The sequence below is a fragment of the Hyalella azteca genome, unplaced genomic scaffold (assembly GCF_000764305.2).
Source record: "Hyalella azteca isolate HAZT.00-mixed unplaced genomic scaffold, Hazt_2.0.2 contig5114, whole genome shotgun sequence".
Classification (NCBI taxonomy): Eukaryota; Metazoa; Arthropoda; class Malacostraca; order Amphipoda; family Hyalellidae; genus Hyalella; species Hyalella azteca.
This window is the reverse complement of record NW_025935314.1, coordinates 603,978-622,570: the sequence shown is the minus strand read 5'-3', so window position 1 is coordinate 622,570 and position 18,593 is coordinate 603,978. Positions and strand designations below refer to the sequence as shown.

The window sequence follows — 18,593 nt, the reverse complement described above, 5'->3', positions numbered from 1 at the left end:
GACGAACAGAGCTACTATGGTGCGTGTAATGGTATTCCTACATGAAATAATTTGATATTATAAACTCTGTGTCATACCATTTTAATTTTATATCATATAACCCAAGTCAGATTAGTGCTAATAAAAAAATTATAATATTAGGCAAGGAGACGAATTACAAGGAAAGGAATTCCTAACTAACTATAGTTGGTATTATAAACCCTACGCCATATCATATTATTCCTATAAATCCAGATCACATAACCCGTCAGTTAGTGCTAATATAAACACCACGTACAATAAATATTGGGCATTATAACGAAAAAATTAAGGTGATTGCGCAATAATTTTCCTGTCAGTCGCGTAAGTTGACCATTTGAGGCTCCTATAATTTAGTGGTCTTTTTACAATGTCGCTGACTCGCTACCATGACTGTAACCATCATTGCTGTGTTGTATGCCAGCATTACGGTACGGTCAGTCATGCGCTGTCATCTTAACAATAAATGTAATAAAAATCATATATTTTTACCTGAGTTTCTCCATTTATTTTTTACACTTGATAAATAAGGTCGAGTCGCTTCTCTACTTAGAAATTAAATAACATAGACTTCGGATACGTGGCAGTGCCAGTGCAGTGGCAGTGCAGTGGCAGTGCAGTGGCAGTGCAGTGGCAGTGCAGTGGCAGTGCAGTGGCAGTGCAGTGGCAGTGCAGTGGCAGTGCAGTGCCAGTGCAGTAGATACACCTGCTGCTCACTAGATACACCTGCTGCTCACTAGATACACCTGATGCTCACTAGATACACCTGCTGCTCACTAGATACACCTGCTGCTGTCTGAGGCCGTCACGTGATACGAGCGTTGGAGCTACAGGGTATCTGTCGCACTCGCCTCTCTTCTCTTCTCTCTTTCTCCTCTCTTCCTTTCCTCTCTGATCTTTCTTCTCATCTTTTCGTCTATTCTCTACCTCTCCACTCTGCCTTTCTTCTTTTTCTTTTCTCTAATCTTCACTGTTCTTCTCTTCTCTTCTTATCTCCGCACTCTTTCTACTCATTTCCTCTCCTCTCTATCCATCTTTTTCATTTTTCACCTATTAATCTCATTTGCTTTCACTATCAATCCCTTCGTGTCATTATCACTCAATATAATGAACTCGTTATGTTCCTTACACTCGACCATTTTCTAATTTTAACCTGTTTATTCCTTTCCAACATCATCATCAAATTCTTGTTGTTCATTCCTTATCTCTATCTCGTCCTTATTTCATTCTCTCTGTATATATTTTTCTCGCACACTCGAGCATTTCTAATTTTAACCTGTTTATTCCTTTCTAACCTCATCATCAAATTCTTGTTGTTCATTCCTTATCTCTATCTCTTACGCATTTCTTTCTCTCTGTACATATTTTCCTCACGCGCTCTTTCCTCATTTCTTTCCCTTTTTCTTTCCTTATTTCTTTCCTTTTTCCTTTCCTTTTTCTTTCCTTTTTTCTTTCCATTTTTCTTTCCTTTTTTCTTTCCTTATTTCTTTCCCACTTTCTTTCTATCTTTCCTTCACCGGCACCAGACTGACATTCAATACACCACACCGGCAGCCACGCAGCCCAGCTTTACATGCCAGACACTGAGCTAAATAACGCGATACTCATATATCTACGCTAATTAACGTATATAAATAATAACAGATACTGAGCTAAATAACGCGCGACCTCGTAACACGATGCGCCTTGTACACGTGGACAGTAGTGGCGGCCATTACAACTTTTAAATGATAGTTTTAGTGGCCACTAATTAATAAATAATAAATAATAAGCTTTAAATGATAGCGCCACTAATTATCATGCTACTGGCCTCGTGTAGCGTACTGGCCTCGTGTAGCGTACTTTTCTCGTGTAGCGTACTGGCCTCGTGTAGCGTACTGGCCTCGTGTAGCGTACTGGCCTCGTGTAGCGTACTGGCCTCGTGTAGCGTACTTTTCTCGTGTAGCGTACTGGCCTCGTGTAGCGTCTGTCTCTTATACACATCTAGATGTGTATAAGAGACAGGTGTGTCGGTGCTCTGCAAAGTGTGCTGGTGCTCTGCAAAGTGTGCTGGTGCTCTGCAGAGTGTGCTGGTGCTCTGCAAAGTGTGCCGGTGCTCTGCAAAGTGTGCTGGTGCTCTGCAAAGTGTGCTGGTGCTCTGCAAAGTGTGCAGAGTCTCCTGATACTCTACAGGCTCAGCGGCTGCAGAGTATCACGTGGCAGAAGCAGAGCATATCACCGGTCGGGCGAGTTCCGTGCGTTTAAAACCTTCCTGTTTAACAAATTCTATCCTGCCCTCAAGTGACCAAATCTTGCTACTGAAGAATTTACTCATTATTCAACGTATCGAGAAAATGCCCAGAAATTAATAAAATAACTCTAACAAATAATATTTTATTTATGAAAATTAATTCTACCCATATAACATCAAATCCATTTTCAAAAGGATGAAACTCTTTTTTCGATTAGGGTTTTCTAAATAAGGATAAAATTACTACGGTAGTGTTAATTCTTATATACACATATACACATATAATGCACATATTATTTAATAATTCTTTAAATTTGTATATAATTGCAGTAATTTTTGGACGTACAGCCGTACCGTTTAATTGCAATGCACTCGCCTATCTTACAATTAAATTACTACTACTACTACCCTACTGTACTGTAGAGTACTGTAGTAGTACTGTATCGTACTACTATAACTTTAAAGCGTACCGCTGAAAAATAAAGCCGAGACTTTCACCTATAACGTACAGCCGTTTAGTGCAGTTGTGCAGCAGTTGTGCAGCAGTTGTGCAGCAGTTATGCAGCAGTTGTGCAGCAGTTGTGCAGCAGTTGTGCAGCAGTTGTGCAGCAGTTGTGCAGCAGTTGTGCAGCAGTTGTGCAGCAGTTGTGCAGCAGTTGTGCAGCAGTTGTGCAGCAGTTGTGCAGCAGTTGTGCAGCAGTTGTGCAGCAGTTGTGCAGCAGTTGTGCAGCAGTTGTGCAGCAGTTGTGCAGCAGTTGTGCAGCAGTTGTGCAGCAGTTGTGCAGCAGTTGTGCAGCAGTTGTGCAGCAGTTGTGCAGCAGTTGTGCAGCAGTTGTGCAGCAGTTGTGCAGCAGTTGTGCAGCAGTTGTGCAGCAGTTGTGCAGCAGTTGTGCAGCAGTTGTGCAGCAGTTGTGCAGCAGTTGTGCAGCAGTTGTGCAGCAGTTGTGCAGCAGTTGTGCAGCAGTTGTGCAGCAGTTGTGCAGCAGTTGTGCAGCAGTTGTGCAGCAGTTGTGCAGCAGTTGTGCAGCAGTTGTGCAGCAGTTGTGCAGCAGTTGTGCAGCAGTTGTGCAGCAGTTGTGCAGCAGTTGTGCAGCAGTTGTGCAGCAGTTGTGCAGCAGTTGTGCAGCAGTTGTGCAGCAGTTGTGCAGCAGTTGTGCAGCAGTTGTGCAGCAGTTGTGCAGCAGTTGTGCAGCAGTTGTGCAGCAGTTGTGCAGCAGTTGTGCAGCAGTTGTGCAGCAGTTGTGCAGCAGTTGTGCAGCAGTTGTGCAGCAGTTGTGCAGCAGTTGTGCAGCAGTTGTGCAGCAGTTGTGCAGCAGTTGTGCAGCANCACACACACCACACACCACACATTTCACACACATCACACACAACACACACCACACATTTCACACACACCACACACACCACACACCGGTGTTTGCCCAACACCTGCGCAGCGCCGCACACCTGCGCTGGTCGCACGTGTACAGCGCCTGCGGCCTGCAGCTTGCTGTGTAGCCTGTATATTCAGTGGTGTATACATATATGCTGTGCAACCTGTATATGCTGTGATATATATATATATGCTGTGTAGCCTCTATACACCTCTATATATACCTTTACATACAGTGATGTATATATGCTGTGTAATCTGTATATGTCGTGACATATATATACTGTATAACCTGTACATGCAGTGATATATATATGCTGTGCAACCTGTATATGTCATGATATATATGTATATGTGCTGTGGAACCTGTATATGCCGTGATGTATATGCATGCTGTGCAACCTGGCATTAGTATGACTATGAGATTACACACATACACTCTAACACTGTACTATGACATTTTCACTACAAGTGAAATCAGTGTATTTCTATAGCCCTGCCAGGAGCCATGCTTACAAAACTAGCTAAGTGAACGTAAGGACTTACGCTTATTTTCTTGTCTATGATTGGTGGATTTTGCTTAAAAGGCGTCAATGATTGGCTGATGAACTTACGATCTCTCAACTTTTTTTGAAAGTATGGGCCCTGTTCATTTAAACACCAATTAAGTTTCTTATTCCGATTGTCCCGGTTTTAGGACCAGATTTCCGCTGTGTGTTTTAACAGACTAACTACTTTAGATTAATGGCATTTCTTGAGAAGACCTAATATTAGGTTACTGCCTTGACTTTTCCGTAATTTACATCACTTGTTAAATATTCTGTTAATTTACGCAATAATTTTATATATTCAGAGTCACTCAACGGTTAGTCCGTTGGACCGTATAACAGCACTGTAATTTGTGCCAATATTCCGTATATCAGCTATGACATTTCACCGTATATCAGCCATAACGTTTCACGGTATATTGCATTTTATCAGCCATGCTGTTTCACCGTATAGCAGCCATCAGGTTTCGCCGTATATTAGCCCTGAAATTTCACCGTTTATCAGCCCTGACGTTTCGCCGTATATCAGCTATGACGTTTCACGGTATATTGCATTTATCAGCCATGCTGTTTCACCGTATATCAGCCATCAGGTTTCACCGTATATAAGCCCTGAAGTTTCACCGTATATCAGCCCTAAAGTTTCACCGTATATCAGCCATGCTGTTTCACCGTATATCAGCCATCAGGTTTCACCGTATATCAGCCCTGAAGTTTCACCGTATATTAGCCCTGAAGTTTCACCGTATATTAGCCCTGAAATTTCACCGTATATCAGCCATGGCGTTTCACCGTATTTCAGCCATGCTGTGTCACCATATATCAGCTCTGAAGTTTTACCGTATATCAGCCACGATGCTTCACCGTATATTGCGTATAGCAGCCCTGAGGTTTCAACGTATATTGCGTTTAGCAGCACTGATGTTTCAGTGTATAAGAGCCTCGATATTGCACCGTATATTGCATATATCATCACTGATGTTTAAACGTATATGAGCCTCGATCTTTCAGCGTATATTGCGTATATCAGCCCTGGTGCTTGATCGTATATTATCATCAATATTATGCGCGTATATCAAATAGTATACTAATTATACTCATGCCCACTTGGCAGTTTGTCATGAAAATAGTCACAATATTTACGCTGTTCAGAGGGTCAATATTTCTGCGTATTACTGCCTATATTGACGTCAATATTTGTAGGCATCTCGAGGCTGCAGACGAAAGACGTCCTGAGGGCCTGAGGGCTGGGCTAAGAATAGCGTCCTCTCCCTTCACTCTACCCTCACTCTACCCTCACTCTCCCCTCACTCTACCCTCACTCTACCCTCACTCCCCTCACTCTCCCCCCACTCTCCCCTCACTCTCCCCTCACTCTGCCATGCCAGGACGCCATGTCTAGGTAAGCAGCCGTGCCAGCACGCCATGTCTAGGTATGCTGCCATTTTAGCACTTCATGTCTAGGTATGCTGACGTGCAGCGTACCATGTCTAGGCATGATGACGTGTCAGCACGCCATGTGTAGGCATGATGACATATCAGCACTTCATGTCTAGGTATGCTCGCGTGTCAGCATACCATGTCTAGGCATGATGACGTATCAACACTTCACGTCTAGGTAAGCTGACGTATCAGCATATCATGTCTAGGCATGCTGAGGTGTCAGCATAGCATGTCTAGGCATGATGACGTGTCAGCATACCACGTCTAGGCATGATGACGTGTCAGCACACCACGTCTAGGCATGATGACGTATCAGCACTTCATGTCTAGGTAAGCTGACGTGTCAGCACTTCACGTCTAGGTATGATGACGTGTCAGCACGCCATGTCTAGGCATGATGACGTGTCAGCACACCACGTCTAGGCATGATGACGTGTCAGCACACCACGTCTAGGCATGATGACGTATCAGCATACCATGTCTAGGCATGATGACGTGTCAGCATACCATGTCTAGGCATGATGACGTGTCAGCATAGCATGTCTAGGCATGCTGACGTGTCAGCATAGCATGTCTAGGTATGATGACGTGTCAGCATACCATGTCTAGGCATGATGACGTGTCAGCATACCATGTCTAGGCATGCTGACGTGTCAGCATAGCATGTCTAGGCATGATGACGTGTCACCATACCATGTCTAGGCATGCTGCCACAGCACACCATGTCCAGGCATGATGACGTGTCAGCACACCATGTCTAGGCATGATGACATCCTCTAGTCAGAGCTGGCAGAGCTAAGCGCGTTATCAGCGTCCGCTTATCAGCATCGCCAGGCGCAGCTTCTCAGCTTCCAAGCTCCTTAATTAAGCAGCGCTACAAAACAGACCAAACGTTAGCCATAACAACATCCATACAATTGTTATAATGTTATCCATAACATTATAACCATTATCCTACGTTATCCATAACATTATCCTACTGAATTAACTTCGTCTAGCCTAAACCAGCCTCTAGTTAGCCTTTTTGAGGCCTGAAGTTATATTGCTTTCTCTTTTTTTCTCTTCAATTTTTTCTTAAATATGACTTCATTGCACTAAATATAATGATTAAATTAATTAGAATAATATATATCTTTAGGTCCATTGTATTTCTCATTGGTCTAAGAAATTGCACACAGATTTAAATTACTGAGAAGGCCTAATAATATAGGAATTGTTAATCCTTGTGCACGCCGAAGATTTCCTTTTTGAGATCCTAATAAAAGAGAAAGGATATTGATGAAATAATAATGTTTTTGAGACACAGAAGTGTCTTGGTAGACTGGATGAGGTGGATGGCAAAACAGGAGCACAAAGCGATAACAAAGCGATAAACTTTGACAGAAAAATGATAGTAGATTAGTCGTGAAAATGACAACGGTTCGTGAATGACATAAACGACCGAGGTGAGAGCGAGCGTGTCATTCATGCGTGACTTCTTATGGAATATTAATGTAGCTTACAAGTTACTCATTCAATAATTATTAATTATTCATTCTTTTAAAAAACCTAAATGAGTGTAATGAGAGTTATTGGCTGAAGTTGAACATTGATGTTCCGTGTCGGCGAATTTTATGAATTATTCATGCGTTCAATGCATGAATGGCTGCATGCCCACGCGTGAATGACTGCGTTCCAAAGCATGCTGCATGCTAACGCATATTTAACTGCGTGGCATGAATGACTGCGTGAAAATGCATGAAAGACTGCGTGACTATGAATAAGTGACTGCTTGTCAATGAATGAAAGACTACGTGCCAATGAATGGATGACTACTTGTCAATGTATGAACGAATGAATGATTGAATGACTGCGTGCCAATGAATGAAAGACTACTTGTCAATGTATGAACTAATTAATGATTGAATGCCTGCGTGCCAATGAATGGATGACTATTTGTCAATGTATAAACGAATGAATGATTAAATGACTGCGTGCCAATGAATGGATGACTACTTGTCAATGTATGAACAGATGAATGATTGAATGACTGATTGTATGACTGGATGCCAATGAATGAAAGACTACCTGCAGGTAAATGACTAACTGCGAGTCAAAGAATGAATGCATTTAATGTAATGAATTCATGTGCGTAAATAACGTGTGGTGCAGCAGCTCATACGGCAGACACGTAGCGCACGTGCAGGATACGGCAGAGATACGCGCGTATCTTATCGGCCAGGGAGCCTCCGCCTGCGCCAGCCGTGTACGTGACTGTAGAGTATGACTGTTATGGCCGTGTTATGGCCGTGTTATGACAGTGTTATGGCCGTGTTGTGGATGTGTTATGGCCGTGTCATGGCGGTGTTATGGCCGTGTTATGGCTGTGTTATGACAGTGTTATGGCCGTGTTATGGCTGTGTTATGACAGTGTTATAGCCGTGTTATGGCCGTGTTGTGGTTGTGTTATGGCAGTGTTATGGTGGGGTTATAGATGTGTTATGGCTGTGTTATGACCGTGTTGTGGCTGTGTTATGGCCGTGTTATGGCCATGTTATGGTGGGGTTATGGATGTGTTATGGCCGTGTTATGGCTGTGTTATGGCTGTGTTATGGTCGTGTTATGGCCGTGTTGTGGCCGTGTTATGGCCGTGTTATTGACCGTCTAACGGGTGTGGTATCTTGGATCGGGTATTTAAGTCCTTAAAGTTTAATTTTCATTCAATATGTTAAAGTTTACTAATACAAGAGCTCTGAAGTTTACGTTTTTTTAAACATCTTTCATTTCAACAGAGCTTTTTTCGAGGACAGCCTACGTCCAATTTATTTTATGATGGATTCTGTCCTGTTTGCTTTCTGAATAGTTAATGCAACATAGATTACAATTACTACTACTATAAATTATATTAAAACTATTATAGATAAATTACAACTATACTACAATAGATTACAACTATTTACGCAACATAGATTACAACTTATAATACATGTTTGATAAATAGCAATCTCCTTTACAAAATTGAGATATTGCAATTTTGTACTTTTTCAGACATGTAAGGAATCAAGCGTTGTTAGCTTACTGCACTTATGCTTATATACATATTTACTGCATCATATATCTACTTGTAACAAACACTAGGCTCCTAAATAAGGGCCGAATAATTTTTGCTTATATAGTTATATCAGCTAAGCATAATGAAAGCCACGTTATTCATTGCCATATAAACTGTATATGTGTTATTCTATATATACATTACCTTACACACATCATTATTCCTACCTACCATTACCCTCCTCATGTTATTCCTACCTACCATTACCCTCCCCATGCTATTCCTACCTAACATAATTACCTGCTGTTACAGTTATGACCCCTGAAGCGTACGCGACGGCGGCCGCTACGATGCATCGCTACCAGACCTTCCTGCCTCCCCAGTACGGGTGAGTCAACCTGACACACTTATTTTTACCCATCACACCCCTCCCCCCACCCACATGTTACCAGCACCCCCACCATGACCCACTTAGTTACCATGGTTACCCACTTATCCCGTACGTGATTGCGTAAGAAGAATAAGTTATACTGTGCCACAGCTTAACCTGGCTGAGAATTGGGCTAAAATGATTAAAATTTAACATTACGATCATCGTAAAAATTACGATCAAGGTAAAAACTACGATAAAAATAAAAAATACGATAATCGTAAAAATTACAATCATCGAAAAAATTACAATCATCGAAAAAATTACGATCATCCTGAAAATTACGATCACCGTCAAAACTACGATCATCGTATATACTACGATCAATGTAAAAATTATGATCATCGTAAAATTACGAAAAATTACGGTCATCGTACAAGTTACGATCATCGTACAAATTACGATCATCATAAAAATTACGATCATCGTAAAAATTACGATTGATTTGTTTTCCCAAAAGTTTATTTTGATCGTTTGTCCACCGAAACGAAATTTGCCAATTCAGGCTCAGGTTCTGTTTGTGTACAAGATCGTTGAAACATTTATACGATGTGTGTTGATACATTCATACGATGTGTGTTGATACATTCATTCGATTTGTGTCGATACATTCATACGATTTGTGTTGATACATTCATACGATGTGTGTTGATACATTCATACGATGTGTGTTGATACATTCATTCGATTTGTGTCGATACATTCATACGATTTGTGTTGATACATTCATACGATGTGTGTTGATACATTCATACGATGTGTGTTGATACATTCATACGATGTCTGTTGATACATTCATACGATGTCTGTTGATATATTCATACGATGTATTCATAATATGATGTATTTATATATTCATAGATCCATAATATGAATTAGTGTTCATACTCTCATAATATGAGTGATTGAGAGTATCATGCGTGCGCGTTTGTATTAGCCACACTATAATTGCGATGCAAACGCAATTGCTTGTTGCTTATCATACAAGGACGTTTGTGTGTTTGTATGTTTGTTATGTTTGATTAATTCATCTCTAGCAGCTTGAGTCTGAACCTACGAGAGCTCCACTGACTTACTCAAGTTTTCCACCTTAACCTTTTTTTCGGCGTCAACTCTTTGTGAGGTAAACCGTTAACTGTAGTTAACCGTTTATTGCAGTCAACCGTTTATTGCAGTTAACCGTTTATTGCAGTTAACCGTTTACTGCAGTTAACCGTTTATTGCAGGTAACCGTTTATTGCAGTTAACCGTCTACTGCAGTCAGCCGTTAACTGCAGTTAGCCGTTTATTGAAGTTTACCGTTTACTGCAGTTAACCGTTTACTGCAGGTAACCGTTTATTGCAGTTAACGGTTAACTGTACTTAACCGTTTATTGCTGTTAACCGTTTACTGCAGTTAACCGTTTACTGCAGTTAACCGTTAACTGCAGTTAACCGTTTACTGCAGTTAGCCGTTTATTGCAGTTAACCGTTAACTACAGGTAAACGTTTACTGCAGTTAACCGTTTATTACAGTTAACTCTTTATTTACGGTTAACCGTTTATTGCAGTTTATAACTGTATTTTTTGAGTTGTATTCATTCAAGAATTGGACTTGAATGGTGATTGCTTCGCAAAAGTTAACCACTTAGCCGGTCGTGTGGCGGTTTAAAGTTCCCGGTGTTTGAACTAAACCGTCACAAACTTAAGTTTAACGCGAGAATTGCTGTTAATTTTGTTTTAATTTTCAGATATACATGTAAGTTTGTTCTTTGAATTTGCCCACAACATATATAACAGATCTGACTGCACGCGTGTGATTTACGCTAACATCTTTTTGAGATTTAAAGCATTATAACGTATTTTTTGTTTCCTAAATCTTTTGAAGTGATGAGTAACTAATTTCAACATTCGTTTGTTGGCCCCGTTTTTTGTTCATGTTTAGCTTTATTAACATTATACGCACACGCTATGTCAAAATTTATATAATTAGTAAAAAATTTTTTATTCTCTTTCAGTACATCCATCATCAAGAAAATATTTCTTTTCTCGTGTCTCTTCAATAATAATTGAAAATATAATATCTACTCAAATTTCACGGCAAATAATTTTTTCTTAATTTTAGACTAGCGGTTCCATATAATTTGCGTTCATGCCTTGAATAAAATAGAAGTAAATGGTTATGTAAGCTCGATAATTTTGAATAACAAGGGAATGTAGAACAACGGCAAAAACCCCTAATTAAAAAATATTAAGCAGAATATAAAAAATTTGAAAGACTTGCTCAGCTAGAAAATATTGGAATGCTTATTAGTTTCTTCGAGCCAAATAACCCAACAAATCTAGAAAAAAATATCACTACAACCGTGGATGAATTTTTGAAAGAAGGAAAAAGTCACGAAATTTTCTGCAGATATTCGTGAGAAATTCCATGCGCGGTGCATGTACAGCCACTGTACGTGTTCTTGGTGCGTGTACAGCCACTGTACGTGTTCTTGGTGCGTGTACAGCCACTGTACGTGTGCGTGATTCATGTACAGCCACTGTACGTATGCGTGATTCATGTACAGCCACTGTACGTGTGCGTGATGCATGTACAGTCACTGTACGTATTGGTAGTGCGTGACCTGAGGGCCACCTGACGCCAATTCCTGCATTAAAAATTCATGCAAATTCTCTAGGTGGCTGGTCTTTGGCCTCCCTAAGTAGCTGGTCTTTGGCCTCCCTAAGTAGCTGGTCCTTGGCCTCTCTAAGTAGCTGGTCTTTGGCCTCCCTAAGTAGCTGGTCTTTTGCCTCTCTAAGTAGCTGGTCTTTGGCCTCCCTAAGTAGCTGGTCTTTAGCCTCCTTAAGTAGCAGGTCTTTGGCCTCCCTAAGTAGCTGATCTTTGGCCTCCCTAAGTAGCTGGTCTTTGGCCGCCCTAAATAGCTGGTCTTTGGCCTCTCTAAGTAGCTGTTCTTTGGCCCCTCTAAGTAGCTGGTATTTGGTTTCCGTAACTGGTAGGACTTTTTCCTCCCTAAGTAGCTGGTCTTTGGCCTCCATAAGTAGCTGGTCTTTGGCCTCCCTAAGTGGCAGGATTTCTTCCTCCCTAAGTAGCTGGTCTTTGGCCTCCCTAAGTAGCTATTTTGGCCTCCCTAAGTAGCTATTTTGGCCTTTTTAATTAGCTGTTCTTTGCCTACGATGTTCTTTGACTTTTCGACAAGCTAGCGTAAAATAAAATAAAAATTATAATTGATAACAAAGTAACGGAAATAATTATACTTCAACCTTTATAAGCACGTATTTAGTCCCAATAAATAGATTAAGCGCTGCAAACTTGAGCCGAGCCACGAACTTATGACCCGCTCATACACTCATAAATAGATCGGTCAAATTGTCCAATTAGTGACAAACTTTTTGTAATTATCACTGGTACGCCTATTTTCTGGGCAAACTTGGTCAGAATGGCCCACAAAAACCGGGGCCAAACTTGGTCAGGATGACCCACAAAAACCGGGCCAAACTTGGTCAGAATGACCCACAAAAACCGGGCCAAACTTGGTCAGAATGACCCACAAAAACCGGGCCAGACCTGGTCACGATGACCCACAAAAACCGAGCCAGACTTGGTCACGATGACCCATAAAAACCGGGCCAAACTTGGTCAGAATGACCCACAAAAAAGCGGGGCCAAACTTGGTCAGAATGACCAAAAAAAACGGGCTAAACTTGGTTACGATGACCCACAAAAAACACATCGTAATTTGGACAACGTCTCACTGATTTCTCTGAGTGAGACGCTCATCATGTTCTAGAGGGAGCGTCGCCCCCGACAACCTGGTGTTGGGGCGCCGCGCCATGGAGACCAACTCTCGACTATTGAACAAACTCGACCCGTTGATTCTATGCAGCGTTTTTAGTGCATTTTCTCATGTATGGAAGAAAGGCGCCATTGTGCTCGCCATGTCCGTCCGTCCGTCTGTCCGCCTGTCTGTAAGCCTGTCTGTCCGCCTGTCTGTCCGTCTGTCTGTCCGTCCGTCCGTGACTTCACGTTTTCGTCGACGAGAAAATGCGCTCTCTTTGTCACTCACTGCAGTTAGTACTGAGTTATATTTTTTTCGTTACTGCCCTCTATAGGCATCTGACGTTGAAATAAAGTTTGAATTAACATGTTTCGACGACATCAGCGCGTCATCAACGTTGTTTCAATCTGTAAATTTCAGGTATAAATTTATTTTTTCTCTTGATTGTTCGTTTGTTTTCTAAATTTGAATTAAATTTCTAAACTCTTCGACTATTGAACGAACTCGGCCCGTTGCTTTTATGCGGCCTTTTTTAGTACATTTTCTCATGAATGGAAGAATACTTAACAATTCTTATAACTTAACAATACCTAATAATACTTATAAGAATACTTAATACTTATCATATCAAGTGATGCGAAGCCGATTTTATGGCATAAAGTAGAGCTTTCCTGGTTAACTATAAACGTTTATGCTTAACCACATAACTGTGTGACTTTTTAGCGCATTTTCTCATTAATGGAAGAAAGACGCTATTGTGCTCGCCATGTCCGTCTGTCCGTCTGTCTGTCCGTCCGTCAGTGACTAAACGTTTTCGTCGACGAGAAAATGCGCGCTTTGTCACTTACTGCAGTGAGTACTGAGTTATATTTTTTCGTTACTTCCCGCTATAGGCATCTGACATGGGAATAAAGTTTAAATAAACGTTGTTTCAACGACGTCAATGCGTCATAGACGTTGTTTCAACGATATCAACGCGTCATAAACGTTGTTTCGACGATGTCAACGCGTCATAAGCGTTGTTTCAACGACGTCAATGCGTCATAAGCGTTGTTTCAAAAACGTCAACGCGTCATAGACGTTGTTTCAACGACGTCAGCACATCATAAAAGTTGTTTCAATCTGTAAATTTCATGTATAAATATGTTTTTTATCCCGATTGTACTTTTGTTTTCAAAATTTTTCATTTACTGATGGATCGGGTCTTGGGAACGGCGTACGCGTGCAGCCCCGCGGGGTGATTGTGGCACGATGCCTCGTGTAGCGTGCAGCCCCGCGGGGTGATTGTGGCACGATGCCTCGTGTAGCGTGCAGCACCGCGGGGTGATTGTGGCACGATGCCTCGTGCAGCGTGCAGCCCCGCGGGGTGATTGTGGCACGACGTCTCGTGTAGCGTGCAGCCCCTCGGGGTGATTGTGGCACGATGCCTCGTGTAGCGTGCAGCCCCACGGGGTGATTGTGGGTTTGAAGAACCCAACTTTGACCCACCCTTGACTGCCGCTGAATAAAACATGGCTACCTCATCACACTCACGGACCCCTGAATATTTCATGAGTCGGAGCAGACTCATGACCCATAATTTTGAAACACTAATACTCTCATTCATATTCTAACACGTGTATCTTGAGCGTATTACTTTTGGACTTACTGCTCTTTGGTGGAGTTACTCACTGAAATTCTGCTCAATGGTTCACTGCTCTTCTTAATACTGTTCATGAAAACACTACGATTCATGAGCAGCAATGACGTGCGTCAAAATATTTTTGGGCTGCTCCCAAAAATATTTTGCAATTTTTAATTCTCATTAAAATAATGATCATGAAAATACTACTTAAAAACAATGCTACTCATGAATATACTTTTGAAGACAAAAAAATATATATTGCTCATTAAAATACTGCCGATTAGCATATTACTCATGGACACATTGAGGGATCTCCGTTCGTTTTGCACACGCGCCTATTACATAGGGACCAGCAGCACTGCAGGATGCCACATAGGGACCAGCAACACTGCAGGATGCTACAAAGGGACTAGTAACACTGCAGGATGCCGCATAGGGACCAACACTGCAACAGCCAACACTGCAGGATGCCACATAGGAACCAACACTGCAACACTGCAGGATGCCAGATAGGAACCAACACTGCAACACTGCACATCCATCGATTGCCGTCACTGCGCCGCAGTTCAACTGATCGCACGGCAGCGATGTTGTGATCGCATCCATGCGCTCGCATATCGACCGAACCTGCACGCTCTCCTTACCGTGACGGGCGTGTCGTGATGCATGTACCGTGACGAGTGTCGTGATGCATGTACCGTGACGAGTGTCGTGATGCATGTACCGTGACGAGAGTGTCGTGATGCATGTACCGTGACGAGAGTGTCGTGATGCATGTACCGTGACGAGAGTGTCGTGATGCATGTCCCGTGACGAGCTGTGTCGTGATGCATGTCACCGACGTTACATTTACCGTGCTACCCGAAGTTGGCCGCTCTATATACCGTGTCGAACAGTTAAATTACTTCGCTCGAGCCAAGCGAGTCGCACTCATGCCGTTCACATCTCTTGCAATTGAGTGACTGGAAATCGTCTATATGATAATAATAACTAATATTACTATAATTCGTTCATTTAGTAATAATAACTCATATTATGACTACAAGTTGTTCACAAGATAACAATAATATAATTAATCTGATTCTGCTTAATTTTCCCACTCGATTTTGAGCCTCTGCCAGTGTAAGAGGTGTGCGTGTTCGGGACAAATGTTCTTCAGAAAATCTTTCAAAATCAAACAATCTCCTCGTCTTACATAAAAATTGCTGGTGATAGTTGTCATAATTAAATATTTTTATTTACAGTGTTGTTAAAAACGAAATGGCATCGTATATAAATTGTAAAAGATTATGAAATTTAGAGACTCTGAATTCCCTCTGGCCGTGAGGGATTTTACAAAAGAGCCATTACTTTCAAACGTCTTAAGATGAATCTTACGTTACTTATGTTCTTTCCATGCAATACGCAACCATTTTTATTGGCAATTAGAAAAATATTTAAAGCTAACGTTAATTATTGATTAACTCTTCGTTCAATTATACCGACAACAATATGCAATACGGCCGGCTTGCTGTGCACGAGTACAGCTCTGGCTGTAGAGCATGCAAGGTTCAGGTCGATACGGGACGTTGTGATTAACCTGAACGTATATTCGATGCCGAACTAACATCGCTCTATTGATCCGAGGCCACTTAAAGCCACCTGTTGATGGCAATTATGGCTGATGGTCGCTCATCGTTCAGTTGTTGGGTCAATTCCCCCATTCTTGACACGTCACTCTCTTATGAGGTCAATTTGGCAGGTGCTGCTCCGAGGGCGCTCTCTTGCCCTCAGATTTGACCCTTGTCTTGCCCTCTCCGATTGACAAGATTGGCAGTTTTGGCAATTGTTTCTTTACCTGGACCACTCCGATTGGCAAAATTGACAGTTTTTATTTTATTTATGGTCTCGTCCGCTACAATTTATCCGTCTGTCAACATTGCCGATTTTTTGCCGGAGGAGAAAAATGAATTAGGCATTCAGAAATTGTCGATCATGAATTCAGAATTTGTCAATTAGGATTTGAGAACTTGTCGATTGGGAATTCGGAACTTGTTTATTATTTATTTTCCGAAAGAGAAAAGTTATTCACGTACATGACCGTTACAAAGAATTATATGATTTGAACAAAGAATCTGCGCATACGTGCTAATAAATATCATGAAAAATTCTTTACTTTATTAATATCCGGAAAATTCAAGCACTTATTCCTGCGGATTAAATTTGTTTATCATCACTACCAACAAGAGCAATTCGATTAATCCAACTTCATATCTGATATCGTACTTTTTTCACACTTAAACTTTCTAACACCTTCACTTGCGAGTTTCTCCTTGCCTTTCCCCTTCTTTTTTCTCTGGTAGAAATAACATTATTACTGATGGAACTAATTCATCAGCATGAATAGTTATTATTTTTCGGCTATCGTTCATTTTAATCGTTATTCTATCTTGCTTGTTCTGATTATATAAATATAGTATTAGCACGTTATTTTTATAGCTATATGAGACTAGTATAGTCTGATGTCCCTTCATATATTCAAGTTTTTCTTATACATATATTTTTTGTTGTGTTTTATCGATGTTGAACTTTCTTTGACAGCGGAGCATCGATCTCACATTTTGTTGCTTGACATCAGAACATTGAGTTTTGTGGTGCTATTAACTTCACTAGTTAAAGTTCATTAGGTATACATTACTAAGTGTACTTCCCCAGGTCTCCTTCACTAGTTATGTTTCACTAGTTATACTTCACTAATTATACTTCACATGTTATAATTCACTGGTTATACTTCACTAGTTATGCATCAATAGTTATGATTCATTGGTTATGCTTCACTAGTTAGATTTTACTAGTTATATTTTACTAGTTATACTTCACTAGTGATACTTCACTATAGCCATACTTCACTAGTTATGCTTCACTAGTTAAACTTCACCAGTGATACTTCACTAGTTATGCTTCACTAGTTATACTTCACTAGTTATACTTCAGCAGTGATACTTCACTAGTTATGCTTCACTAGTTATACTTCACTAGTTATACTTCACTAGTTATGCTTCACTAGTTACATATCACTCTGTATGTTTCACTAATCTTAACTATAACCACCCTCCGTAGAGTTAGTTATCGTGGTCATGAGTAACGTCCAGTGTTCGTAATTGCAACTAATTTCCTTTACCGTGAGCAAGTGAATTCAAAAATGAGTTCTTACAAATTCTTGCTTGTAATAAGCTGATTCATTTCAGGAAATAAACTGACTCAAAAATGTTTTAAATATTATAATATTTTAGAAAATTTATGAAATGAAGAAAAACATTTATTTGCTGATCAGACTTATAATAGGGGTTAACTTTTCTTTCAAATTTTGAGCAAAATTTCGATTATTTGTCGTCACGCGTCAAGTTATTCGTAACATTCATTTTTATCTAATTATTATTAATAATTACATTTATTAACGCCACTTGACCTCAGTCTCACTATTTACAAAAACTTAACAGTTATAATAAATTCTCAATTCTTGTAATACAATAACTTGTCAATTCTTGTCTAAGGTCATGCTAATGCACCGCCTTCGATTTAATATGCATTTCAAGCAGCCATTGTTTCATCATTTAAGAGGGTTATTTTTGAAAAAAAAACGGCTTAGTTGTTGCTGCACCTCCAGTAGATTGAGTTTGATTGTGTTCACTCTTACCATAAAATGAAGAAGCGTACGTTTTCTTAACTTGTAGTTAATTGCTTTAACTCACTTTGTTCCCTAATCATACATTACCGCACCGAACTCAACTAAATTCAACAACATATGCATAACTAAAGTCAACAAATTGCATTCAAGGGCTCCAAAAATCTTCGTTGATCAAGAATTTAAAAGCAATGAAAACGCCAAGCGAATTTACAATATCGTCAATGAAAAGGATTCAGAGACATATTCTATTCTATTTATTACAATTATATTCTAAGATTAGATCGTCGATAATTGAGACGTAATAATCACTAGGATTTAATCTTAGAATATGATTATTATGAATAGAATGAGCCTCCTGATTGACAACGGACAGACCAGCTATGTCATCATTTCGGAACGTTCCTAATACCGATATAGTGAATCTACTTAGCGTTTTATTTGCTTTTAAATTCTTTAAATCCTAAGATCTCTG

General features: G+C 40.5%; 1 protein-coding gene across 5 annotated transcripts in view; it reads left to right on the top strand.

The window, feature by feature from the left end:
• The window catches only part of LOC108675487 (RNA-binding protein 24-B), a 71,411-nt gene that overhangs the window by 20,060 nt on the left and 32,758 nt on the right, over positions 1 to 18,593 (top strand). For all 5 annotated transcript variants that reach the window (XM_018163511.2, XM_018163513.1, XM_018163512.1 and 2 more), the window contains exon 3: positions 8,955 to 9,030. In XM_018163511.2, coding sequence (XP_018019000.1) covers positions 8,955 to 9,030 — 76 coding nt within the window. The remainder of the gene's footprint in view (positions 1 to 8,954; positions 9,031 to 18,593) is intronic.